This window comes from Grus americana, chromosome Z, assembly GCF_028858705.1.
Source record: "Grus americana isolate bGruAme1 chromosome Z, bGruAme1.mat, whole genome shotgun sequence".
Taxonomy (NCBI): domain Eukaryota; kingdom Metazoa; phylum Chordata; class Aves; order Gruiformes; family Gruidae; genus Grus; species Grus americana.
The window spans coordinates 76180336-76207807 of NC_072891.1; the positions used below are offsets into that span (position 1 = coordinate 76180336).

Below are 27472 nucleotides of genomic sequence, written 5' to 3' on the forward strand. Positions count from 1 at the left end.
CACTCAAAGGATATTAATATATGTGGCTTGAGACTCTTGCTCTGTGTTTAGATTGTGCATCTTAGGAAGAACAGATGTTGAATTATATAAAACATACTTACCATAACAAAATATCTATAATAGCAGTTATTTAGTGGTATTAACTTCTGCTCATGTTCAGCAGTCTTTCTTTTAGGGTGCATGTAAACAGTTTAAGAAAGGGAAAGAAACTAAGCTCGCTCATTCAAAACGCTTTGGCTTCAGTTTTTTGCAGTGAGTTGGTGCGACAGCACAAACTACATGCAGTTTATGTTAAGCAGATAGCTTATTGCATTATGGAAGGATGCAGAGCTGCTGTGGCAGTGAGGAAGAACTGAAGCAAAACTGAAGAACAGTACAAACAGGTTTGAGCAAGTGTTGCTGCTGCTGCTAATTAAGGAATGCATCTAAAGCCCAAAGAGCTCAGTAGTGTGAAGTGCTGAATTTCCCAGCTGTAGGCACCTGGATTGGAGCTTCTGGTCCTGAGAGATAGCCTCTGCTAACAACACCCATTGCATCTTGTGGGAGGAATGTGCATTTGTTGCCAGATCCATCGTTAAATAGAAACAAGCGATCGTTGTACAGCGATGGAAGTTTAATGGTGTATTCTTGTCTTAGCACCCAAGAGTCACAGTTACACGTGCCAGCATTGACGAGCCATCTTTATTGATGGACAGTTTGAACATCCTGAAGCTGCACTGATTGTTGCGGGCTAAAAAAGATGAAAATGCAAATTATTTAAACTATTGCATGTGGCAGCCTCTTGACAAAATAATAATAGCTGTTTCTAAGAAGACAGGGATGTTTCCGTCTTCCAATGGAAGTAAAATGGGAAGTCTTCCTCTTCAAAACTGATCTTGCAAGTTGCAGGTGTGCACCACTCTTGAGCTGAAGTCAGAGGTAGCGCACAGCCAGCCTTATACAGACAAGTCAATTGTTCTAAACCACTTGGCAAAGCAGTAGCTGAGGAAGGCTTTGGGAGTTGCTCTGTGTTATTCTAATAATTGTTGCATTAAAAAGCTGGGCTTTTTGCTTTTGTAATTCATCTTCACTCCATTGAAAAGTCAGTGATGTATGTAAGTGGAAGCTCTGTCACAGCACCTACTGAATCAGGTGACACTTTTTCCGAATATCTGGTCTTTAAAATCTGGCTTTGGTATCTAACCTGATCTTGAGGGAGCATAACAAATGACCAACCAGCATGTCAAATTCAGTGTTCTGTTGTCATCCTGTTAACAAACACGAAAAAAATGACCCTCCAAAGAATGTAAGCACATATCAATTTAGGATAAACAGTTCTAATGCTTATTTAATGCTTGTTTAAATAAGTAATGGTAGCTTTGTTTCTTCTCTGTGTCAAAAGCATGAAAGCACAAGATTCAGCATTGTTACCCACTAGGACAATTGGCTTTTAATTTCAATGCATTTTCAGAATCTCATTTTGAAATTCAAACAAAAAATACTTGAAGCAAAGGAAATTGAAAATCTTTTCCTACCACGTAAGTGGTTTAATTTTTTTTTATTTGAAAAAAGTAGTAACCTTTCACTGAGAAGATGAGCATGTAAGTCATGTAAGATGAGTCATGTAAGTTCACGTTTATCAAGAATGTGTTTATGGATTTTTATTCCTATGACCTCTGCAAAATCAGCAACTAATAATGAGAGAGCAGCAGATTCTAGCCTATCTCTGATGTCATGCCCTAAATATCTGATGATGGCTTAGGTCAGTTAGAGCTAACTGACCAGTTGACAGCAGTGGTCCTCTCTAAGTTCTGATATGGCCTTGGAGTCTGTATTAAAGATTATGGTGAAAACAACTGAAGTCAACCTGGTTTACCTCTGTGGTCACCTTTGAAATTGCAGAGCTGGTAGTTAATGATTACTGAGCAAATTGAGAGTGGAGTTCCTGTCAGCTATCATTAGTATCAGCTCTAAATCACCACTTTTAATCAGTGTAGTGTTTGTGAAAAGTATTTGTCCTGCATACTGCAGTCTTTCATAGGATTTGCTCACAAGATTAATACAGTGGGGTCAGAGGCAAGATACACATCTGCACATTGTTCATTGTCTTTAGACCTAGCCTGAAATAGGGCTACCTTAACAAGTTATTAAGTAGTTCGTTTTTTCTCTGGCTTTTTGGTTGGGGCAGGCAAAAAGTGCTCTGTTTAGCATCATGTATGGGGCTAAGCAGAGTTAAGATTTTCTTTGGTTGAAAACCTATTCATTGGAAATTGATAGTTTGTTCTCCCAAAATTGTGTCCTGGATTTTGGTCTAAGCAGAAGTGTGTGATTTGGAAGACTGGTGTTTAGCGGATTAGCCATTTATTATCTTCCCTTTAACTTAAGTGTAATTTGTTTTTAAAATGCCAAAGTACGTGTCTCACAAGAAGCACTGAAGGGTACTGCTATGTACTTTTTTGCCTTCAAGAAGGCAAACTGAGTTCATCAGTGTAAGGTACAGAAGAGAGACAATGTGGCTTCAGGCACAGACTGAAGTGCCTCATCCTGGGAGTCTGTATCCCAGTAGAGACCACTGGCATCGTTGTCCCCATGTGCAGTGCCTCTGTATGGCAGTTCGGCGTTAGGTGTGCTGAAGCCCTTTATTCCAGTGCCTCCTTGTCCATTGAGTAGGTAGGAAGCTGCAGATGCACAGATACACTGCCTGACTCTACACTCTGAATTAAACACGTGTTTCGTCTCTCTTATTCTCCGTATTCTTCCTTCTCCAGTATCCCTAGAAGGAATATACTTGGTAGTTATGATGAAAAAAAAAGGTGAAAAATACTGGTGAGTATTCTGTTCTTCATTGCTTTTTAAAAATTACTTTTTATGGCTTGAAAAAGTTACTTGTCAATTTTCTTAACACTTTGGACTACATGTCCTCCCAAACCATAGGTTTTATTCCTTTGAATATACTCCAATGTGTTCATACTAGTACTAGGGATAAGTAACAGCAATGCAAAACATTGTATAAGAATTGTTATTGGATGGGATGGTTTACAGTATTTTCATGCAAAGTTTATGGCTTACTAAAACCTGGCTCAAAGGCATTCAAGTTACATCTATGCTTGTACTTTGCACAACTCCTGGCCAAGTAGTTTGTTCATGCAATTCGGTAGCTCTGAGAATGGTAAATCAGCCCACAAAAGAACGTGAAGTTACAGTTCTCTTTTTGTTCTTCAATTTTTGAGACGCTCATTATGGTGCATTGTTTATTGCTTGTTGCACTACTGTTTGATCAGCAGTGTTCAAAGATGTTTGTGGTTACAGACAGCAGAAGGAAGAACTTTGAAGACATGCTAGAGTTAGATTAAATCATGGTCTCCATGAAAATCTTGAAGTTCTGTGGAAAGTGCATCAGGTTTTATTAGTTTCTAGTTGATTATCTCTGTTTTCTTAATGTCCTTCATGAAGTTTTAAGGCTGAAGTGATCCTTATGGGTATATTGTTTAATCCCTCACATAACTGCATAGAATGTTTTATGATTTCCACCTGTAAAGAGTACCTGTTGGTGATGCTGTGTAGGATACAGTTGAAGTGATGAGCTGACATTTTCTGACTTTCCCATCTGCTCCGAATAGGAGATGCCATGTGTGCACTGAGGGCCTTTCAGAAGCAGAGAGAATGTTCCAGTGTTTAAGAGAGATCCCAAGGAACTGCGCAAATGGCCAGTATATTTTAGTGATGGCATGGATTTTACTGAAGTTTTGGAAATTACTCATCTGAAGTCTGCTTTTCATTTGTATGAAAGACCCTTTCATTTCGATCCATTCCCACCAATGTTAACATACTCTAGTCTTGCTCATGTTCTGGAGTTGTTGTTATGTGCTAAGCATAAAAACACAAAGGCAAAGAACGACAATTTTCTGGAAAAAAGGGGGCAACCATAGGAGAACATACTTCTTTCAGCACAAAGAAGGGTGTTCTGCATCTCTCATTGCTGAGTTGGGCACTAGCAGCAAGGAAATTTGTATTACTGGGTAGCTGTTCCTTGTCTTGCCATCGTGTACCTACCTCAGCCCGTTTCCCTGGGCTGCAGGAAGCTGGTGTAATCCTAAACCTTACAAGGTCATATGATCAGAGCACATCTGATATTTTTCATACCTTCTGGCTCTGAGAGCTCAGATGGATGTTCCTGCCTGAAAGGATCTGTACTGCACAGCATACAGCACCCTTCCTGACCTGTGGTCTGTCAACCAGCCGTGTCTGAAGTAAGGAGGAGAAGGGGTTTGGGAATGCAAAGAGAGAGAGGTGTGCCAGTACCCACTGTGTTGCGTATCTGCCAAGACAGGTGTCCCTTAGAAGGCACACTCTTTATTTACAGCATAGTACTACAAAGCAACTGTCCTGTGTAACATGCAGAGGAAAGCTGAGAAACATGAGACATTGCTGCAGGAATTAAAGGAGGATAAAATAAGCGGATATATTTTTAATTAATTTCTAAGACTTATAGGCCTTTCCAGCAAAATACATAATATTTAGCAGTATTTCCTGACATGAACCTTAGCATTAATATATGTCATATATTTTGCATGTTCTGTGGCACATTTTTAGCCTTTGTCCTCCAGTTCCATTTGTTACTAGAATTTGAAAGTTAGATTTTGCAGGCGAGACAGAGTGTTTGTGGTGCTCAGAAATTTCTGACTGTCCTAGGTGCAGAAATTAAAAGCACTATTGCCTTTAGCAACAGGTAGACTCTTTGGGTGACCAAGACTCAGTTGAAATCTTTGTGCTGCTTACTTCTCTGTTGTGTTAACACAATTCAAGACAAAAGCTCCTGTTAAAATTATGATGTTCCCTCTGGTTCGGGCTCTCTCTGGTAACCTTAACCAGGAGGATGAAGAACCTCCTTGCATCTGACAGGCAGCCTGTAGAAAGCTTTAGCAGTCAGAGCTGTAGTGCTCTGCTGAGCATATGCAGTATAAACAGTGAAGCAGAGAGTCCAATTGTCTCTCCTATTTCTCTCCCAAACACTTCCCCACACTCAGTTGGGCTGGGAGAGCTCTTACCAGTATAACTGTGTTTTCATGTTGCTTAGTTCTAGCAGTCATGGAGGAAAAGACGACATTCAGAAGGTAATTGAGCAGTGACAGCCAGCAGTAGATGGGCCAGGTCTTGAATTGTGATTGTCCTTTTGGAATTAATTATTCTGTTCACCTTTTTTTCCTGCGTTTCTGAAGTAGTGAATATTTAAAACAAACACAAAAGAAACAAATATTTGGCAGATGCACTAGTCAATAGTGGTGTAAATGCTTGGTCTGAAAACACATGAACATTAATTACGTATTCAGCAAAATATTTTGGAATCCCTTTTTTATTACTAGCAAAAGACCAGAGCAGTACTAGAGAAATCAAGTAACATCTTGGTTATATTAATGATGTAAATTGCTCACACACAAAGAAAACTAGGATTTTTCGTTTTTCAAATCAAACTGAGATCTATTTGCAAGATGATATTTTGAATATAGCACATAGCATAGCAGCATATAAGGCTTCCAGCAACTTCTCAAAGTCCTGATAAACTTACTGCTAAAAGGTTGTACAGCACCAAGAGCTGAGGAAACGACTATGTACATAACGTGTTTTGTCTTTTAATGTCCCATTCAGAAGACCTGAGAATGATAGAAGATCAAGGATATGCGTATTAGTTGCTTCCTGGAAACTAGGTGCATTCTGTTTGTTCGAATTCAGAGCTCAAAACTGCAAGCCACCCAATTTCAAGTCACCAGATCCAACAGTCCTAGCACTCGTGTGAAACAAGTGCGTAGGCTGAAATTCTATGTAGTCGCTCCTGTCATTGCAAAGGCAGTGGTGGGTTTCAGGTTGGTTTTTTGGGGGCTGGTGGGGGGAAGAAACAGTCTTTATGCAATGTAAAGATGATTGTCTTTGACTTGGAGTACATAGCTTTGCTCTATGAGGTAAGAATGGGTTACTCATTTTTCAAACTGTACAAAATGCATGAAATGGCACTTTTTAACTGTGCAACAGTACTTAAAGAGTTTAAAATCTAACACAGCATTACAGGCAGAATCCATGCTGCAGAAAGAGGGAAAATGGCCAGGTTAATATGTTCCTCCCATATCACAAAACCACAGAATCACTGAATTGTGGTTGGAAGGGACCTCTGGAGACCATCTAGTCCAACCCCCTGCTCAAAGTGGGATCTACAAGATCAGGTTGCTCAGTGCTGTGTCTGGTTGGGTTTTGCTGTCTCCAAGGATGGACATCCCACAGCCTGAGAAGCCTGTTTCAATTGTTGATCATCCTTTTAGTAAAAATGTTTTCTTCTGTTTTAAGTGGAATTTCCTGTATTTCAGTTTGTGCCTCTTGCCTCATTCTACCAATTAGAAGAGTCTTCTAACCCATCTTCTTTACTCCACTCCTAATTAAGTATTTATATACATAGATAAGATCTCAAGCCTTCTTTTCTCCAGGCTGAACAATACTAGTTGTCAGTCTTTCCTCAGATGACATCCCTACACTTTCTGGATATGAGCATACCTGGTGTGTTGGGTTTGCGTGGCAGGGTTTTGGTAGCAGGCAGGGGGCTACAGGGGTGGCTTCTGTGAGAAGCTGCTAGAAGCTTCCCCTGTGTCTGACAGAGCCAATGCCAGCCGGCTCCAAGATGGACCCGCCCCTGGCCAAGGCCAAGCCAATCAGCGCCTCTGTGATAACATCTTTAAGAAGGAAAACAAAAACAGTTGGGAGAGCTTTTGCAGCCAGAGAGAGGGGTGAGAAGATGTAAGAAACTTTGCAGACACCAAGGTCAGTGCAGATGGAGGGGGAGGAGGTGCTCCAGGTGCCAGAGCAGAGATCCCCTGCAGCCCCTGGAGGAGACCATGGTGAGGCAGGCTGTCCCCCTGCAGCCCATGGAGGAAGGATGAGGGGGTGTAGAGATTCCACCTGCAGCCCGTGGAGGACCCCACGCTGGAGCAGGTGGAGGCACCTGAAGGAAGCCCACACTGGAGCAGGCTCCTGGCTGGACTGGTGGACCCATGGAGAGGGGACCCCATGCCAGGGCAGGTTTGCTGGCAGGACTTGTGACCCCGTGGAGGACCCCACACTGGAGCAGTCTGCTCCTGAAGGTCTGCACCCTGTGGGAGAGACTACGCTGGAGCAGTTTGTGAAGGACTGTAGCCTGTGGGAGAGACTCCATGTTGGAGCAGGGGAATGTTGAGAGGAGTCCTCCCCCTGAGGACAAAGGAGTGGCAGAGACAATGTGTGCTGAACTGACCACAACCCCCATTCCCCGTCCCCCTGTGCCACTGAGGGGGGAGGAGGTTGAAGCTGGGAGTGAAGTTGAGCCCAGGAAGATGGGAGGGGTGGGGGGAGGTGTTTTAAGACTTGATTTTATTTCTCATTCCTCTACTCTGTTTTGCTTAGTAATAAATTAGATGAATCTCCTCTCTAAGTTGAGTCTGTTTTGCTCGTAACGATAATTACTGAGTGATCTCTCCCTGTCCTTACCTTGACCCAAGCCTTTTGTTACACTTCTCCCCACCCTGCTGGAGGAGGGGTGAGCAAGTGGCCGCGTGGCGCTCAGCTGCCGGCTGGGCCTAAACCACGACACCTGGCTTTTTTACCTGTGTGATTTGATCCACTGAGTGAGGATGTCTGACTCAGTTGTGAGATTTACTCAGGTCATACATGTCAGTTATTACAGATGCTTGTAAGGTCAGTGTTGTGGCTAAACAAAACAAGCATACAAAAAAAATTAGTTAGGTTTCTTGCACTTTGTTATTGACAAGAGATTGGAAAGTTCATTCTCAGTTATGCAAAAAATACATCTAAGTTGGAAAAGGGTAAGAGACAAATGGAAGATGACTAAGTGCAGAGAGGGCAACACTGCAGAAGGAAAAGATGAACGTTGAAGGTAAAGGGGATGAGAAGAATAGGAATGGTGAAAGATACATGCATAGATTAAGGACATGATTTTGATGGACCCATCCATTGTTGCATAAATTAATCATGAGAACATAATTGGTAGAGCTAGTACATTGTTTAACTGAAGTGAAAATCATTGTGATACAACAAGTCCCCCTGTACTCAGCGCTGGTGAGGCTGCACCTCGAGTACTGTGTTCAGTTTTGGGCCCCTCACTACAAGAAAGACATTGAGGTGCTGGAGTGTGTCCAGAGAAGGGCAACGAAGCTGGTGAAGGGACTGGAACACAAGTCTTGGGAGAAGTTGCTGAGGGAACTGGGGTTGTTTAGCTTGGAGAGGAGGAGTCTGAGGGGAGACCTGATTGCTCTCTACAACTACCTGAAAGGAGGCCGTAGCCAGGTGGGGGTTGGTCTCTTCTCCCAAGTAACTAGCGATAGGATGAGAGAAAACAGCCTCAAGTTGTGCCAGGGGAGGTTTAGATTGGATATTAGGAAAAATTTCTTCACTGAAAGAGTGGTCAAGCATTGGACCAGGCTGCCCGGGAAAAGTGATTGAGTCACCATCCCTGGAGGTATTTAAAAGACACATAGATGTGGTGCTTAGGGACATGGTTTAGTGGTGGACTTCGCAGTGCTAGGTTAACAGTTGGACTTGATTATCTTAAAGGTCCTTTCCAACCAAAATGATTCTGTGATACTATGATTCTAAGACTAGACCTGATTGTACTTTAAATAACCTTTTTTCCTTTTTTTTTTAAATTTCAGTTGTTACCTTCAATACCCTATTACTTGTAGCACTATTTAAATACCCAGATTAATCCTGTAGATGTATCTTTTCCCTGAATTATGAGTGCAGTTCCTGGTAGGGGTATATTCAAGGAGTGCTATTAGTTAATTTCTTCTATATAGGTAACAGCTCATTCTCTAGAGCTTGTGTAGCAGTGCAGAAGAAAGTAACGAAAGGTTGCAATTGCAAACCAAAACCTTTAACTGTGGAATATCTTTTAGTTTCTATCCTGAAAGGGGCAACAAAACCTAAAGAGGGGGTAAGATTTAGAGTGGAGCCGTGAAAGTAGCAGTGTTCGGTGACTAAAAGAAAAGGTGGTGAAATCAGACCTTTGCTATTTTAGAGATGGGGCAGAGGAGGCATAGCCAGCTTTTTTATGTAGAGGAATAGCAACATTTATATCATGATGAGGGAGACAATATTTGCCACTCCCTAGCTTTGCATTATTCTTGTGGGATGACCAACTTCCTTAGGATTGCTCAGGATTCAGTGATAAGATGCCTCAGCTCCACCAAAAGCTATGGTTGATCCCAGTATTGGGTTTTTTTTTCTTTCCAGAATATTTATTTACATAAAATTTCCTGCCAGATTTGGACTTTTTTACCTGCAAGAAGGATGAAAGCAAAGGAAGCTTGAAACAAAGAGTGAGCTTCGATTTAGCATTGCCATTTCCCTTTGTGAATGACATGCAGATCTGCTTCTGAAGCCATCCATGAGAAATTAAGACATACTGTTTTAATATTCTGCTGAATATATAGGTCAAGTCTGTGCAGTAGTTTTTGTAATAAAGTATAATTTATTCATTTTAACATAATTTTAATAGTGATTATGTTGTATTATATATGGTTATACTAATTCTGTAATATTATAAAATGGGAATTACTACTTTTCTAGTGATAAGTGATTCTGTAGGAAAAAAGTAATCTCATTCTATTCAGAACTCATCCCTTGGCATGTGGGTTTTATGTAATTCCTAGGCTGAAAACAAATTCAGTGTAAGTGGTCTATTCGTATAGCAGACCTGAATGGTTCTTTAATGGAGGGCTTTCTGTTTCACTTCTGAGGTGCAGTGATGGTTCTTTGTGAACTATAACAAATAACATTCCCTTTGTAGCCCCTAGGCAGTGTATTCCCTACAAGATATACAAGAAGCAATGAACCTTTTGCGGCAAGCTTCTCCTGGCCAGGGTCTTGGGGCTAACTGATGTTATCATCTAAGGCTTAGTTTGTAAAGTGAGACACATGAACCCATTTCAGTTTGTTTCCCTTTACACAGATATATTAATAGCCAATGCTGTATGGTCAGAATCCTCTTTAAAAGCAAAACACTGAGTAAGGACAGAGATTAGGCCCAATATCAAATATTTATTAATTAGATGCAGAACATGTAATCGAGGCAGTAATAAAGAATCTTGACAACGTCATTGCTGTGGATGTCAAATGGCTGAAGAAGTCTTTGGTCTTGGATGCTACTCATCCTGATTTTCTATTTCAAACTCCATATTAATATTAAAAACACAGAAGTTGTTAGAGGTTTAGCTGGTTTTGTGCCTACTGATAGGATTTCATTTTGCCTCACAGCAGTGAATTTCTAGAGGAGGGTTATGTACAACAACTTTTTTATTGCGCAAGACTTCATTTTTTAATTCTAAGGACTGTTATTGGCACAAAGAAAATGGTGAGTCTGCCAGATATTTGTACATACTAAACAGAGACTGAATACAATACAGATGGTAATAACTTTTTGCTAATGTAAAAAGAATGTTTTATTTAAGATCTGGAAGGATTACTGAAACTGACTGATCTATCACTCCTGTGAAAGAAGTGTAGACAAGCAAATAGGTACTAAAATGGTCAAAGATGAGGTGTTTCTAGTGGCCCCATGCGTTTCTTTGCAATCATCAAAAGCATTAATTGTTTTGTTTTGTTTGTACTTATCCCTTATTATTAATTTATAGTAGTCACCAAATGAGCTGTGTTCTCAATTAAACAGGTCATTCAGCACCTTGAGTTATGGCTAGTGCTTAGTTTCATTTGATGGGAAAATCAGAAGCAGATGTGGATATTCATACCAAAGAAACAGGTTCTCCGGATCCTTTTAACTTCCAAGTACTGTTTAGTGGACTTTTAAGCTTTATTTATTGAGGGAACCTGACAATTTATGAAAGTACTGCAGAGCCTTGTCATGAAAAAAAGTCATCATTATGCAGATACAGTCCATGAAGTTGATGGAGACTGGTTAAATACATGGAACCACCTCAGTGTGTGCTTACAAGTCTAGAGGTTAAGTGAACAGACATTTTAAAATATATGAGATTTCTGTTGGGGAAAAAAAAAAAAGCTTTCAAAAGAACTTTCTGGAGAGGGAAGGAGAGGGGTGTCTCAGAATAGAGGAATGTGAGTCAGGGTTAATGGAAACAAAAATTATGTGAAATGCCACACAAATACTGGAGAGAAGAGGCAGAGCAATTCAGACTGTTACTTGGATTGTCAGCAGCTCTGGATGGTGGCCTGTCCCTTATGTCACTGTGCTTTCACAGAAAGAAACAAGACACTAACTGGACCACCCGACATATACAGATGATTTAAAAACAGACTTATGTCTCTCTTTTTTTTTTTGACCCTCTCCCTCAAATGTTGAATGTTTCTTTCTTTCTCTTGTTCTTTTTCTCTGTTGTTATACAGCAGGGATTCTGTGTCTAGAGTTACAGCTGCGAGACAGGAGGGCCAAGCTGTTCAGTGGCTTTGTTTTGTTTTGATTTCTAGGGGCAATATGTAGCAATCGTGTCTGTTCATCTGTTTCTCTACTAAGATCCACTAGCGCCTGAAAATTCAAGCCTGTCAGGCAGCAAGAAGACAGCTTCATGCTCTCTTACGTATTAGCTCAATTTGTGTCTGTAAGTGACAGAAGTGCTGCACCAAAGAGGCGACTGCACTTTCAGAGGAGAGAAAAGCAGAGATCCTTGCTAATTTACTAATCAGAATGAAATAGCCCTTTCTGAGATCCATGTTGTCCTGGCTAGACTACTGGGGCTCAAGCTAGTTTGTTCATTGGCCATGCAGACAGGTCCTTGTATTTGGGGAAAATATGGAGGTTTAATTGCTACCCGTTATGAGCATCACTTGCTGAAAAACTAGGGCAGTGTGTAATGCCATCCACTGCCTTCATCTGCAGAGTTTGTGCAGCTTTGTACTACGTGCAGAGGGAAACAGTGCTGAAAGGGTATTACTGCAATTGAGAAGCCACGTCCTGCCAAAATTAAGCTTTGTTCCCCCTTCTGTACATGTTACAGCATAATTGTGAGTTGAAATCATATTCTGCTAGAGCAAACTGTGCAGGTGGGATCTTCAGAGAATTGCACTGGCAATCTCTATTGTGTCTCTTAACCCTGTGTAAGTTGTGGTTACTTCCTCAGATATACAAGTTCCACAACTTGCATGTATTTGGGGCCTGTTTTTCCACCTTTATTATTAATATGATTTGCAGATTGAAAGTTCCTTTTGCAAAAAAAACCAAGTAAGTATGGATGGAACATAGGTTTTTCCTCATCTTGTTTTTCAAAATGAAAGCCTTTTTCACTGAAACAGCTTGAGACAAACATCCCAAGTGGAAAATTTCAGCCTGAATATTTAAGAATTTGGATAGAAGTTGCTTACATTGTATTTTAAAATAGCACAGTTAATGCTAAATATGTTAATTATATGCATTAATCATAAATAGGACTACTCTCTCTGCCTGCAGTGCCACTTGTCTTAGAACATCCATTTCAGAATGCATTTTGAAATGAGGCATTTGTATTTTTTCCTACAGTTTGCCTTCATATTGTCTTTTGCTTTGTCTTTATCTTCCTGATTCTTTTCATTCTAGTTTTCCATTTCATTCTGGTTTTTCACTTCTTTCTGGTTTTCCACTTACGACTTAAGCAACATGAAGAACAATAGGTTTGGTTTGCGAAGGGTATTTATGTCTGCAAGAGAAATTGGTTTCACTCCCTTTGGGTTTTGCATACAAGTAGTAATAAAATCAAGCCCAACAGCAACACATTGCTTGGCAGTCTTTCAGACCATGGTGCCAATGGTCTGTGCTTTGATTTATGGTGTGTGTGCTTGTTTTTGTGTAGTCTCTATCTGAAATCAATGAATTGCCAAATCAAAATCAAATTGTCCTGAAATGTGGCCTGGTTTACTAAGAAAGGTTATAAAATCTCTACAGGTTATTTGGACTGGCCGAACTTCTAAGCTTTTGATTGAGCTGAAAGCCAGTCAATTTTACTTTATAAGCCTTACTTGAAGATTTTGTAATAAAACTACTCAGTTCAGTTCACAACTGGTTTTGGAATTTGTGTTTGTTAAGAGTGGCTTAAATACATTTACTGCTCATCATACAGTGACATGGTTTTTGGAGTATCATTCAAAGATCTGTCAAATGTGGTTTGTTGTATTGATTGTAGCACAGTACAATCTACTATTGAAATAAACTTAGTAATTTGCATCTAATTCCTTCTACGTAAGTTCGTAGAGGAAGGAGAAAGTACACCTTCACAATCCCCTGCTTTAGGGATGCAGACAGCACCGGCCACCAAGAGGAGATTGGTGATGGTCCCATATTTACCCACACTCCGACAGACTGTGGCTAATTATGAGAGTGATAACTCCATAGGGTGATTTCTAGTCCATAGCATGTTAACATCACATTTTTGCAGGTGCTCTGTCTGTCATCCAAGAACAAACGTACTCTGAGAATAATTAGCACTAGCGTGCTATCAGACTGGAAGGATGAAATGGGCAGAAATCTCTGGGGCATGTCCTCACTCAGGGACTACGGAGTATTGTCACAAATGCTTTATGTGAAGTATTAGAAAGAACGATCCTTACATCTGTAGATAGCAGCAGGGTGGAAGGGACTACAGGCAGTTTTTGAGGCCATGACAGACAAGCTAAAGTGATCTTGGCAAATTGTTGTAAGGGAGAAAATCACAATTCAGCAGGGACAAATGGGGAGTGCTATGCTGGGATTATAATAACCAACAATCCAAATGCTTGTTGGGAGAAGACTAACGAGAAATCAGAAGCGGGCCTTATGAAGTGGATCAAAACATAAGATGACATTAAAATATGTTAGATCATGTTTGTTACCTCAGACTTGCAAGAAAAACAAAAATGTATCACCAACAGAAAAGCAGTCACCATGGTGGGAGATATAGATAGAAGGATTTTGATCTCTTAGGAGCAAGCAGTTTGCACACTGTAAAGAAAACTGAGTGTTCTTTTAGTCACTTGTTTCTCTTTCCTCAACTGATTACCTGATTAAATTTCATAACTATTGTCTCTGACTTGACATTCGATCCTTGAATGCACGATGCCATAGTGAACTCTAATGATTGTTGTCACACTTTGGGGTTTGTTTTCCATGCATAAAATTACAGTTTTGAGAACTGCTTGTTTTTCCAGGTTCCAGTTTCCTAGTGCAGTTGTGCTGTTAGCGAAGATTCAGTAGCTGACTGTAGGAGGCATGCTGAGGGTGCATTTAGGGAAGCAAGTCACCCTCTGCAGAGTGACTCTTTTGAAGTTTGTTTAATAGGAGATACACACAAATTTTTGCTTTTTATTTATAATTTACTAGTCCGGCAATAAATAGTAACTTTTTTCTAATCCCTTGTTCTTGTCTGTTTCTGAAATCTATTCAACTTCCCCTCATAGAGAGAGGCTTATGAAGCCTCATCAGGCACAGCTATATTTTTGCATTGCACATCAGGTATCTGAGATGCTTTTTTTTTTAAGATTACTCTTCTGACAGAATCTCTTCCATCTCACTACCTCTTCCTTCATACCCATGCACATTTATGTATGTGCTCTGTGGGATATTCTCTGTCTATGCATACACTATTAAATTTTTTGTGAGCTTTCTGGGTAAATAACTCTTTTCCATCCACCTTGTATGGGAAGACAATAACACAGCCACTATTTTGTTTTCCAGAAGTTCAGTAGCGTTCACCTTTTAGACAAGGAAATGGTAGAGGAAAGGGGGGGGAAGGAACATGTGGAAATACAAAATTTGTGGGCCTCTGGCCAGATAGTCACAGTGGAAGCTTTAACTGCTGGTAGATTCCTCATATAAAAAGTTGATACTTTGTGTGAGAGCTGCTTTTAACATTTGTATCTGTGGTTTTTACTGATTATTCACCTTTCATTGATCTGCCAGTCCCTACAATTTTTCCAATAGGCCTGTGGACTTTTTTTGAGCAAAATAATCCCTAATAAAATAGTTTTTCTTCTTAGTTACCCCTTACAAACTGTAGAGGATTTGTTGATGAATTACATCCTGAAAGCCATGATAGTGAGAGTGGGTGTGCTACCATTTGCAGCACATTTTCATGGTGGGATTTAGTGAGTTTTCACCTATCTGAATGGTCAAGCAATTTTTGAACCAAATGGCATGTGCTGAATGGAAAAGCAACATAGACCAAACTGGCAGCTCATATGCGTCCACATCACTCCCATGGCACTGAGACAGTTGGCAGCATCTGCATTTTGGTCCCATGGGTCTTGCACTAGATCGTCAATTTTTGTATTATCTATTCAAATTGCAGTCTGAACGAAGTTGCTAAAGCACTGGTCAGGGCCATTGCTGTCTGACACATGAGTGACTTTATCAGTCAGCGTGAAAAGTGTCTCATTTCAGATCATGTCATGATTTCTGTGATTGTGCAGACTGTAACCATCTGAAGTGTGACTCAGTGGTTGGCCTTGTCTAACCATAGGCTCTACTTGCAGATGGTTAATCTTCATTACAGTGAGTGGTCTTGCAAGGACTTCATCTAGTTGTATAATTCAAATAAATTGAGTCACACTGTGGAGGAAGGAGTGTACAGATCAACCACTGCTAACACTTTGCTGAGGTGTGCAATTTCATTTTCTCTTCCAGCAAATACTACGACATGCCCGTGGAAATGCCACAAAGGTGATATTTCTCATTACTGATGGATATTCCAATGGGGGAGACCCAAGACCCGTTGCAGCATCCTTGCGTGAATTGGGAGTGGAGATCTTCACCTTCGGGATATGGCAGGGGAATATCCGAGAACTGAATGACATGGCATCCCATCCAAAAGAAGATCACTGTTACCTTCTTCACAGTTTTACTGAGTTTGAAGCTCTGGCACGCAGAGCTCTTCATGAAGGTATTAATGTACTAACTTCAAAAGTCTACAGAGAGCAGATGTCTGAACAGAAAGATGTCCAGTACAATCTTGTAATTACATTTCATGTAGTGTTGATTCTATTTTTATTATTACTATTTTTCCTCTTACTTTCTAGCAGAGGTATTCATTCCTCAGGTAAAAAGATAAACTGTTTGTTTGACTAACTCATCATCAACAAAGTATGAGCCAAATTCTCCTCCTTGGTGTATACATACTTACCTCCATTCAACTCTTCATTTTGTCCACGAAGAACAGCCTGTGGTCTTGGGCCAGTGTAACTTTTGCTTGAGTAGATGAAGCTTGTAGTCAGATACATGGTTGTACAAAAGAGGCATCTAGTACACACCTTGGGACTAACCTTAATACCTGTTGGTATTTTATACATCAACAAAAGCTAGCCTGTTCAGAACTGATATAGATCTCTGTGTAGAAGGGTAAATACAATTTATGACCTTACATATTCAGTAAAACTGGAAAGAGAGTTTGGGCTGTGTTTTTATCTTTTTTTAATCTACTGTATTCTAAAAAAAAAAAAAAATCTTCCTGAAATATAGAATAAGTTTAGACTAGTAAGTGAGAACACATGACTAGACCTTCATTTGTAAGCCAGAGCTGTTTGATTGAGGCTTAGGACGTGCATCCAACTAGCCATTAGTACTTATTTGCTATATTTAATTTTTAAAAGCATGCTACTTTTACATAACAGTGTGTTTTACTGTTATTCAGTTTGTTCCAGGTAAGGTTTAATTAGTCTATGTGAATGTGCCAAAGGAAAGATTTGATTTTTAATACGACAAACTGGTTATACATGCCATGACCAAATGCTCTCCTGATGCCAAAGATGGCATCCACCAAAGCCGGGAAAAGCTGTCTCAGCAGCTTCTGTTAGGAGTGAGACTGCATTCTGGCAGTGTTAGGCTCAAATGAAGCCGAGTGAGAAAATGTGAGGATCTTTGCACACCAATTTTATTTTTTTTTACATTTTGAGTGTAGCAAGGCTCTGATTCATGCTGACATCACTACTGCTTAGAACTGGAACCTAGGGTTTTTAAGAAACATTTCACTAATGACATAATGTGAGGCTGGGGGGATACTTTGGTTTGGATTTTTTGTTAATTAATTGATACTATTTCAGACCTGCCCTCTGGCAGCTATATCCAAGAAGATATATCGCATTGTTCTTATCTCTGTGAGGCAAATGAAAACTGCTGCGACATCATGGCAAGCTGTAAATGTGGCACTCACACTGGCCAGTTTGAGTGCATCTGTGAAAAAGGATACTATGGGAAAGGACTACAACATGAATGCACAGGTGAGTCTCATGCCAGTGCTTGGGTTTCTCTGTATGCCCTGAATATAGGGCTAATCTAGTTGAGAGCAAAAAGCTCTCTTTGGGATTATGGCTATGAATCTGGATCAGAATGCGTTTGAGGCTGTTGGAAAACTCTCTCTGGCTGAAGACATAGAATAGCTCTAGCAGTCAAACTGACCTCGTACCTTGTCTCCAGCAATAGCCCAAAGAGGTGCACAGGAAAGAAGAAAGAATAGGGCAAATGTTCTGACACAGTAAAACTTTCCTAAAACACAACTCACCAACAATATGTAACTCAAGTGCTCTTAGTAAAATTTTCCTTCATGAATTTTGCTGATCACTTTTTGAACTTTCATAAACTTTCCTGTTTGGAGAAGGGCTGTGTATGTGGATCTTTGCAGGATAAATCCTGCAAACTTACAGCCAATGAAATGTTCTTTAATTCTGTCATGTTGACTTTCAATTACTAAAGAGGAAGAAGGCATTTGGGTCAATAAACAGAAACTTGTCATCACGTTTTGCTAAGATTGTTGTTATTGCTGTTACTGCTTTTAGAGAAGTCCTTTTACTAGTATGCATTCAAAGTCTATAGTTGAAATAACAAAAATTTACAGTTCTTTATTGTCAGAGAAGATAAGTAGGTTTTATTCAATTCTCTTGATTTTTCTAGGAGAAAAGTTTCGAAATTGTCAGAGCATATCTGAACTCTGTTATATTTGGTTTGTGAGCTGGACAAAAGGAGTACTTACAATTAAACATTTATCAACTACAAACAAAATGCAGTATTTATATTGATCTTGTTTGTATTCTCATATTCTTACTTATGTTCTGCATATATAATCACAGTTCTCATGAGATGTTTCCTCATGAGATGTGAACCAAGTGCAGTGGCTATACGGATTGTGGTTGTATTGTTCATAAGTCACATGCTGCATTTTAAATGTGATTTTCATTACATGTAGAAAGTCTCTTGATGTAACTTGTAAAAGTTGGTAGTTCTGTTTAGAGAATAGGCACAGGCAGGTTTGTGACTGGAAGCTAAAAATTCCTTCAGGGGAAGGTTTAACAGAGACTGTGATGGCTGTATGCCTGCACAAGGAGGGTTGTAAGGATACACTGAGGGATCCAGACTATACACATAAGCACATTGTGGGGGAAAGGTGATCTCTGTCACCACTGCAAGAAAGGACTGAGATACCCCAGTGTTTCTGTTGGGAAGTTGATTAGTTGTGTTACACTCCCTGCCAATAATCACCTTGGAATTCACCTTGTGCCTCTGGAGCATCTTTCCTTGGTTCTGTACTAAAAGAGAAGTAAGTAATCAGGAATTCATTGATTTTTGGGTGCAACATGAGTAGAGGAATGTACTTAGAGTCAATGTCAGCCCTGGCACATTGGATCAGAATCTGATTTTATGTAAGTGGGTGCAGCTTTCTTCTGTGCTCAATTAACACTAAATGAAGATACACTATTCCATTTTCTTAGTATCAGTTGTGATTCTAATTTGTTTCAGACAAAATCAGATTTTCATCTTAATTTTTCCTTTTGTAATTCAAATCAATTTCCTCCACCTTGAGTGCCTATTGAACAAAGTAAACACAGCGTTTCTACCTCTATCGATAGCTTGTGTCATTAAATATTGTTTTGAGCTATTCATAAAGATAATGGGCCTATCATTTTAGAGTTAACCTTTCTACATGAAAGGATCTTTTGATGGGGTGAGCATACCTTTTGAGTGCCACCAAAAATGATAAAAAAGTCTGATTTCTTTAAATGGGTGCTTCACAGCTGCAGAGGGAAGTTTCATTTTGACATCCATCAGCAAGTGCTTGTAAAATAAGTTTTTAAAGGGAGTTGGTATTAGATACACTGCAAATATGCTGATCATTGCAGCCATCAGCTGTGAATGTGAAGATAATTGAAGATTTATACATTTAGGGAGAATTTGACCTGAATAACTCAAGCCTGTTCTGTAGAATATGTCTGCTCTGTTCTACTATTGTATTCATCTTCAAGACAGACGGAAACAAAAGGCAATATGTGTTCTTTAAAGGAAAAACAGTGTATTTTGAAATCTTTTATTCTGAAAAGGATTCCAACCTTTTTTTTTTTAATATGTTTCCCAGCTAGGCATAGTTGTGGATTTGTAAAGCGTAAGGAATCTTAAGAATGCATCTTAACTTTTCTTCACTGTATAATGTGCAGGAGGACTTTTGGCAAGTTTCCAGTGACAGGACTTACATTTTAATTGGACTACTTCTAGCTTTTGATCAGTTAAACTTGCAGATGCTCTACTAGCCTATATTTACCTAATGCAGTAAAAGAGTTTTGATTAAGACCAGAGATTGTTCTTCTGCAACGTATCTGTTCTTTCTCCTATTTTAGTTATTTTCTGTGGTTATTTTCTGTATGCTGTTGTGCTTATATGCATTACACACCTTACTGTTGTTTATGATTTTAAATGTGACACATCAGAATAACTATGTAATAGTTGTAACAGTTCTTTACTTTCCTAATTACCTGAAATCACCCTCTAGAAAGCTTCCATAAAATAAAATAGGAGCCACATGCTTTGTGCTGAAGAGCAGAAATTGGCTTCAATGTTCCCCTCCTGTTCTTTGTAATGTTGTTGATGATGTGCCACAGAAAGAAGAACAGACTGACTGTTTTCTACTTTAAAAAGCAAACCAAACAAAAGCTTCTTGGCCCACACTAGGAGCCTCATAGAGCCAGAGACATCTGTGACAATTGTGACAAAGGAAGGGAGAAAGAGGAAGAACAGAGGCAGTATCATAACCAGTCCCAAGTATTGTAGAGTACATAAACATCTCCTCTTCAACAGTGCTTCATTTTTTTTTTCCTTCCTTTCCTTGATTACAAACATTGATTTTCAAACTAGAGACAACCAAACAAAAATACAGAGGTCAGCAAAAATAAATCTGTGATTTCCACCACCTAAGACTGTCTCATCCATTCCCTCAAAAAGAAGGTGGGTTGTTCAAGTCAACTGCTTGTTCCATGGAAAAGTAAAACGAATGTCCATATCTCCATTTGTATCTTCTCTGTTCTAGGAAGTTAGGGAATACATCTTTAACACAGCCTTTTCACACATTTTTTCAGCAAGACTCTCCAGAGAAAGTTTTTTTTAAGTGGGCTCTTGGGTTGGATGAACTTTTAGATTCACGATAATGCAACTAAAGGATGCTACCCATCATGTTCATCTCATCACTTACCTCCCAAGCAGAGCCACATTTATTGGGGAGGTCAGGAAACTGTTGTCTTAGAACGAGTAGTTTCTTTAATCTAACATGTGGACCTCATGTTTTGCAGCACAGTGTATCCACGAAGATGATGTGCAGATGGTGGGGCAGAATAGTAAATGAAATACTTGTACTCTATGATAGTTATGCCTTGTTTTGTTTATTTTTGGTCCACTACTTGGGTATAATTATTGAAGTGTAGAATTTCACCATATGTATGAATACTCAATAGGTTGTCTAGTCTTCAATTTAGGAGTATGCAGCATATCATTTATCATCTGCACAGCCACTAGGGCAACAGTTTTGCCTACAAGACAGCACATGGATTAGATCTGTAAAGAGCCTTTCCAATGAAACTTGAAATCATGTGAAAACTTTGACTTTTTTTTTTACAAATTTTAATGTAGAACACATTAACTGAAAAGACTTTAAACTTTGAGGAAACATAGGTCCAGCAAGGCAGGGGAGATTTGCATTTTGTGGTTTCTTGGATTTTGAACCCAATTTTCAGCTGAGCATTTTTTCCATGAGATTTTCAGGATTGTTCCTGCTGAGAATGCAAAACAAAACCTGATGTTCATGAGTTGGATAGCTTTCCAGTTAGAAAAAAAAAATTGTTGTGTTTAATATATTGCTAGTTCTTTTCTTAGTCAGACAGGAGGAACTTCTAATTCCAGTGGTGATTCCAATGGCCTAGTGAAAGAAAGCTAAGCATCTCTTCTGCCATGCTGTATCCTTCCTTTCTTTTGATAGGAGCTTCTACTCCCCTGGAAGTTTCTCAGTATTCCTTTTTGGGAGGTATTTCTTTAGCTACCCTGTAGGAGGTGCTGGCTTAATGAAGCTTTGGCAACCATCTTGAACTTGTACTGTATGTAGAAATTTTCACTAAGTTTACAAGATCTCCCCAAGACCCAGGGCATCCAGAGTTAACAACACATATCATAACAATACTCTTCAGTGGGTGCCTGTCATGGATCTGGAGTAGAACCACCAGCACCACTCTGAAATTCCACTAGTAATTGACTGACAGGGAGCAAAAAGAGAGCAAGAAAGGGATTGTGAAAAAGAGAGTGTACAAAATGTCTCCAGCCACAGTAAAATCTCAGGCTAAATTTGCCTGTTTAATCTGAAGGTTTGAATTAGTTCACAGAACTGCAAATTTTCAGGCTCTTAGAACTTAGTTTCTTACTGTTTCACAAGGCAGTGCCATTTCATGATTTCATCTGTTGAATATGCATCTTAAAACTGGACAGCAGTTTGTTTGGGTTCCTCTTCTCTCCTTTGTTTTTAATTTCTAAATCAGAAAAATACTCTTCAGTTCTAGCTTAGTTCTCACTGAAAGAAGGCTTCTCCTGAGACCTGCAGCCATTGAAAACTGGCAAATTGAAAAAGGAACAGCTCCTTGGGGAAAATGTCATGTGGCTGCTAGTGTGTTATCTTGTGCCACATAAACCTGCAGATCTTGATAACCAAAAAGAAGAAAGCAAATAAAAATTTTAAACAAGATGAGTTGAAAAAACTTGTATTACAGCTGGGTATGGAAGTTGGGATGTACATGCTTAATGAAGCATTAATTAATGCTTACAAAACCGGAGCAGTTTGGAGAGACTGTGAGTTGGACTCATCTACTAGATGAGACGGAAAGTTTGACTGGAGAGTCCTTGCTCTGTGTACACCACCTGTCAGTCAGTGTTTCTCCCTTTTGCTTAACAGCTCTCTAACCATGAACCCCTTTCTGTAACCCTTTTGGGGGATGAGATAACTTTGTAAACTTTACTCTTTTATTTGTATTTTATTGATTTTTAAAAAATGCCTCTCCCGAGTGGAGCCTTCTTCTGTTACAGCCTCTCTTCAGTGACTTTTTATCTGTGATAATACACAGATTTCTATGATGAATATACTGTGTTAAAATGATTGGCTGTCAGGTAAGTAGAAGAGAAAACAAGAAAGCAGGGAGCTAAACCAACAGGAAGGATGCAAAATACCTGTGACTAAGCAACAGTGAAATGATGCCTAATTAGTACTGGCAAAAACATTCCTCACTCATTCTGCGTATTTTTTCTTTTTCTTATATGTCTTGCTTGACTCATTAGGGGTAACAATTTGAGAATAACATCATGATGGTTAAATATAGAAGAAATGTAAATCAGTGTTTTTTTCTAGTGAGGGTTTAATAACATCATGATGGGTAAGTACAGGAGAAATGCAAATTGATCTGGTTTTCCACTGAAGGTACTGGAAGACAAGTGGATGAGGAAGGTGGATATAGGAAGTAAGTGTTGTAGACAATGCAATGGAATTTTAGTAGGTTAATTATCTTTGAAAAATCTTTTTAAGACTTTAAAAATAATGCAAAAACATACATAATTATTGTTTGCATAAAGACTGAAGAAAATGGCTTTTACAGATACTTCGTGTGGAAAATAAATACATCTGGAAGCATGCAGACATGTTCTTCCAGATTTTTTGCATTGAAATCTGCTTTCTCAAAAATTTGTCCCCTGAAGCCCGGTATTTCCTGCTTTGCTTCAGGTAGAGATTGTCCTGCTTGTAGCAAAGGCTGAGTAAAAAAAGGATTTGGGTGCTGCAAGATTTTTCGAAAAGGAGCACACAATAGAGATAAATTCCTTTGGTTTGGTAATTTAAAAGCATAATGTCAGTAAACTCTTCATGTCAGGAGAGGTTTTTTGGTAGGAACGACTGACAGAGATGATTGTTAGCTTGCATGATCCTACAGTAATTTTGCTTGCATTCTAAGTGGCTTCTAGCAACAAAGTGGTTCATTTTCTACCTGTACAACCATCTTTTTGAAGATGATGCTTTTCTGGCAGCGGAAGCTTCTTTTGCTGAGTTTACTCTTTGAAGCCTTATGACCTTGAACCCACAGACTGATAGCAAAAAGGTTCCTGAGCTACAGTGTGTATGAAGTGATAACAGGTTTTGTCATTTACTGAAGTGTTTCTTACAGTATGTAAAAGCTCTGTGGCCTGCTTTCCCCATGTGAAGCCTGTGAAGGGAGACAGTAAAACAATTTGGGTTTTTAAGTATACATTTTATAAATGTAAATAGGAAAAAGACCTAATGAGGTTGGGATTTTATTTTCTTCCTTTTGGGATCTAAGTATTCACAACTCAGGTAGGGCAGATCATGCAGACTTGCTTGGGGTTTTTTCTGTGTTTTGGTGGAGGATTGTTGTTTTGTTTAAGATTATGTGAACTTCATAATTTCTAAAGTGGATTTTTAATCCACACTTAGTCCATCAGAAAAACTCTTTAACAAGCTCTTGAGTCAGACAGTGAGCTTTCCAAACCATCACAGAAATATGGAAGTTTTAACATCTAGCCAATGACTTTGCTTGCAAAATTGTTAAAAAGGAGCTTTTCTTGGTCAGTTTGGTGCAAGTTTTTTCACCTAAACAAATGACGTGTGCAGCTACTGGTGTTTTTTAACCATATCCATGGTTTTGATAAGCCTCTTGAAGCGAACAAGGGTATTTCCAGTAGTGTTAGTGAGTTTTGGATCAGGTCCTTGGAACTAAGTCACTTATTCTTCTCTCTTCTCCAGGCCCTATGTATGAACTTATATACATATTCTGTTGCAAAATTAAAAGTTTTAAGTAAGTAACGTGATAGCTAATATGGATAATGGTGTTTCATTGGTATAGGATTTTTCTAACTCTGCACCATGTAGCTTGTTTCCTTTGCATTTTAAGTTGAACTGTAGCAGAGAAAGAAAACCCTACCACTAACCAAAAACCAACAACAGAACAGTTTTCTGTGTATGCCGGCACCATTTGTGAGGAAATTCTTTAAAAATGAAGTTTTTGGGTGAAGGTGAAAACCCAGATTCAATTTTGACATGTGCAGACCAGAAGAGCAGAGGTGTAATTTTACGTCTGCATGCAGTATTGAAAAGCATCTCATCCTTTCCAACTAGATGTCATTTAAGGCTTTAGAAAATAAGTTTCTATGCCAAAACAGACTCTTTATTTTGTATTAAGTACAGAGCTGTTTCTGAAATAAATTTGATGGAAAGTTGGAAAGTGATGCACAAGTAAGCCTTTTTTTCTTATCTCGGAAGTGACTTGTCCTGGTCACCTCAGAATGTCATGAAAACAAAGCCTCTGGCCAAAATTCATATGTGCAATTAGAGGAGAAAAATCAACCATCTGGAGGGCTTGAAAGGAGCAGAAACCATGCTCTGAGTAGCAATAGACGTGATATAGAAATATCTCCAGCTTTCTGTGCTGATCAGACTTAGTCTCTCCTTGGAGCGCCCAAGCTGTCCTTTGGCCACAGTATAACTATTGTAGGTGGCCATCACAATGAAGAAAACTCAAAGCATAGATACAGCAGCAGATAGGTTCAGCCTTTAGTTAAATGATTGTAAAACCTTTACTGTTAAGCCTGGGCTTTGCCTTAAGTCTCTGGACAGGATAAAAAGCAGACTGCCCTACCTTCGTTTAGACTTTACATGGTTGGAAAACATCCTTTTCCAGCTGTGCAGTCCCAGGCAAAGTGGTAGTTTACAAAATTTTGTGCTGAACATGTCTTTTTTAACTGCCTGAAACATTCATCAGACTCTTGTCACAAAATTTTAAACATTTTAGCATAGGCCTTTGATAAGCCTTTGACTCAAATCTTGGAGAGTTGAGAATAATTTTCAGGATTGGCACCTGCATCATACTAGGCACTTATTGGAATAATTGTCTATCCATTGAATCCCTTAATTAAATGTTTTTTACTACAACATTCTTTGGTTACCCCTATGGATTACATGGTGTCATCTTGCCTTCACTGCCTTCTCAGAAACACATAGCCAGGATGTTTTCATAGACACGCGCACACATATTATTCCTGAACTTGTGCCAGTCTTGCAAATTAAAAGCAGGCATCTTGGCATTCTGTGAGCCTTTAAGTAGCTTTTGTCGTAGAGAAGAAAAAATTAAAATGCTTGCAAGAGTGCATCAGGGATGAAATAAGATGGCAATATACAGCAAAGAGTGTTAATTACTGAAATAAGGAGAGAGGTTGGAGAGAGGTTAAGAGACTTAGAGCTTGTTATAATTAACTATTTTGTCCCTAGTGACTCTCTAAGGCTCCAAAGCATCACGTTTAAGTATTTAAGTCATTCCTAGGACATAATTCATGCTACAGTTAACTCGTAAGGTTTAGCCTTAGTGCCTGTGCCTGTGAGGTTGTGAACAGGTATCAGGATTCCTAGCATCATTAAGCTGCTCCCAAAGTCTTGTCAAAGCTGACTCATTTAACCAGAGTGGAACATAGCACTCTTAATGTGACAAAATCAGGCAGTCGCTGTGTCTCTGCATTTGGAGTTTGATGGACTGTACGTTGTGTATTTGTCACTTGGTCAAACAAATTTAACTCTTAGCTCTCAGAATCAATTTCCAATTTAACATGGATTGTAGGAATGTTTTAATTTCATTTTGAAACCCTTGATTTGACTTACAATATTTACTCTACCCAGGCCAACGAATATTGCAAAGTGTGTTCTCTGTAAGAATGAATACTATTCCTTTCAACATTTTAAACAATATTGCTTACTTCTCTTCCAATATGAAGCAAGTATTTTGTATAAAATGCAGTTTGCATCATTTTGCAAATGTTCAGAGATGGTCATCTGTTAATTGCCCTCGGTTTGCTGAGAGGGGGAAGAAAATGTAGAAGCAAAAGTGCACAAAGCTCATCAGGTCATAACCCACAGCTGAATAAGTCATTTGTTTGCAGATTTTTACCTAAACAAAATCTTTCAGGGGATATTTACCCAGAAGGCGTAAGGGTGTTCCTTCCAGTACCTTCTGTCCATTTGACTACCGCCTTCATAAGACAGGAAAGATAGAGGGAAGGGATGAGATGGCTGTTCTGTTGACTCCCTTGTTCAGTCTTGTCCAGCTGACTTCTCTGTGTTCTCTGTGGAAAATTGCCTGGCAGGTTCCTCAGATCATTTCACAATCACTTCCAGGGAAGAAGCCCTCTTTCTCTGTCTTCTGCAGCTATGCCCCTCACTTCTCCCACTGTGCACATTGTCTGTTTCTTCAGCCACAGGAGTCGAGAAGTACTTCAGACTCTGGTATCACTCCAGAAAGGCAGCAGGCAGCAAGAAGAGTATGCTGGAAAAAACATCGTGATGAGAACGGGTCAAAAGCCCACTAAACTTGGAGCAGAATTAGGGAAAATAGGTTGCAGACATTTTATGATGAGCTTAATCTATCTGCCAGGTACTCAACAGCCAGAATGGATGGGAGCAGTTTGGTCTGCTGTCTTGTAAGCAGCCTTGTTTTGTTCTGTCACCCTAAAATCTACTGCCCAACCTTCTCACCCAGAAACAGTGCTGACTGCATGGTAGAGTGTGACCAGATCCCTTGAGAATGAGAAAGCAGCAGCACATATCGGTTTCATCATACAGGAAATTGGTTTCTCCTGGTTTTGTTGGTGTTTTGATGAAAACAGAAATCAGGACTCTGCACAGAAATGGGAACCTCTTCAGGCGAAAACCCTAGGGTTTAATTTGTTACCATGCAAAACAAAGCCAGGCCAGCAACTAGCACTTCCAATGCAGATGTTTCAGTAGGGCTGCCATCTGAAGGTAGTTTGAAGAGTTGATTTTTTTCTCCCTAGTCTGAAATTTATTAAATATGAAGTGTTTTCCTTCACAAGAATGGGAAGAATGAATGGATCTTTGGGGGTGGGGTGTTGAGAAAGATTAATTTTACGTGTGTATAATATACTTAATCATATAGTCTAATTGTAGTCATGTTGTTTAGTTATAGTTTGGACCTGACAGATTTGAAACAAAACCCAATACAATTAAGCACTAAGTTGCAGCTTGTCATTAGTGTGAAGCATAGAGGAATGGCAAAATCTTTATCTGTGTAGGTGTGTACAGCTGTACTGATTTTACACAGAGCTGCACCCTATTCTAACAACCTAAGATCTGGCTCCTTCTCCTGGCCATGAGGCAAAGCTGGTGGGTTTTTTTTTCCATGAGAG

General features: G+C 39.4%; 1 protein-coding gene across 2 annotated transcripts in view; it reads left to right on the top strand.

Moving 5' to 3' along the window:
* Window positions 1-27472, top strand: part of SVEP1 (sushi, von Willebrand factor type A, EGF and pentraxin domain containing 1) — a 129314-nt gene that overhangs the window by 4369 nt on the left and 97473 nt on the right. For both annotated transcript variants that reach the window (XM_054809309.1, XM_054809310.1), the window contains exons 2-3: window positions 15614-15869; window positions 17026-17202. In XM_054809309.1, the coding sequence (XP_054665284.1) occupies window positions 15614-15869; window positions 17026-17202 (433 nt within the window). The remainder of the gene's footprint in view (window positions 1-15613; window positions 15870-17025; window positions 17203-27472) is intronic.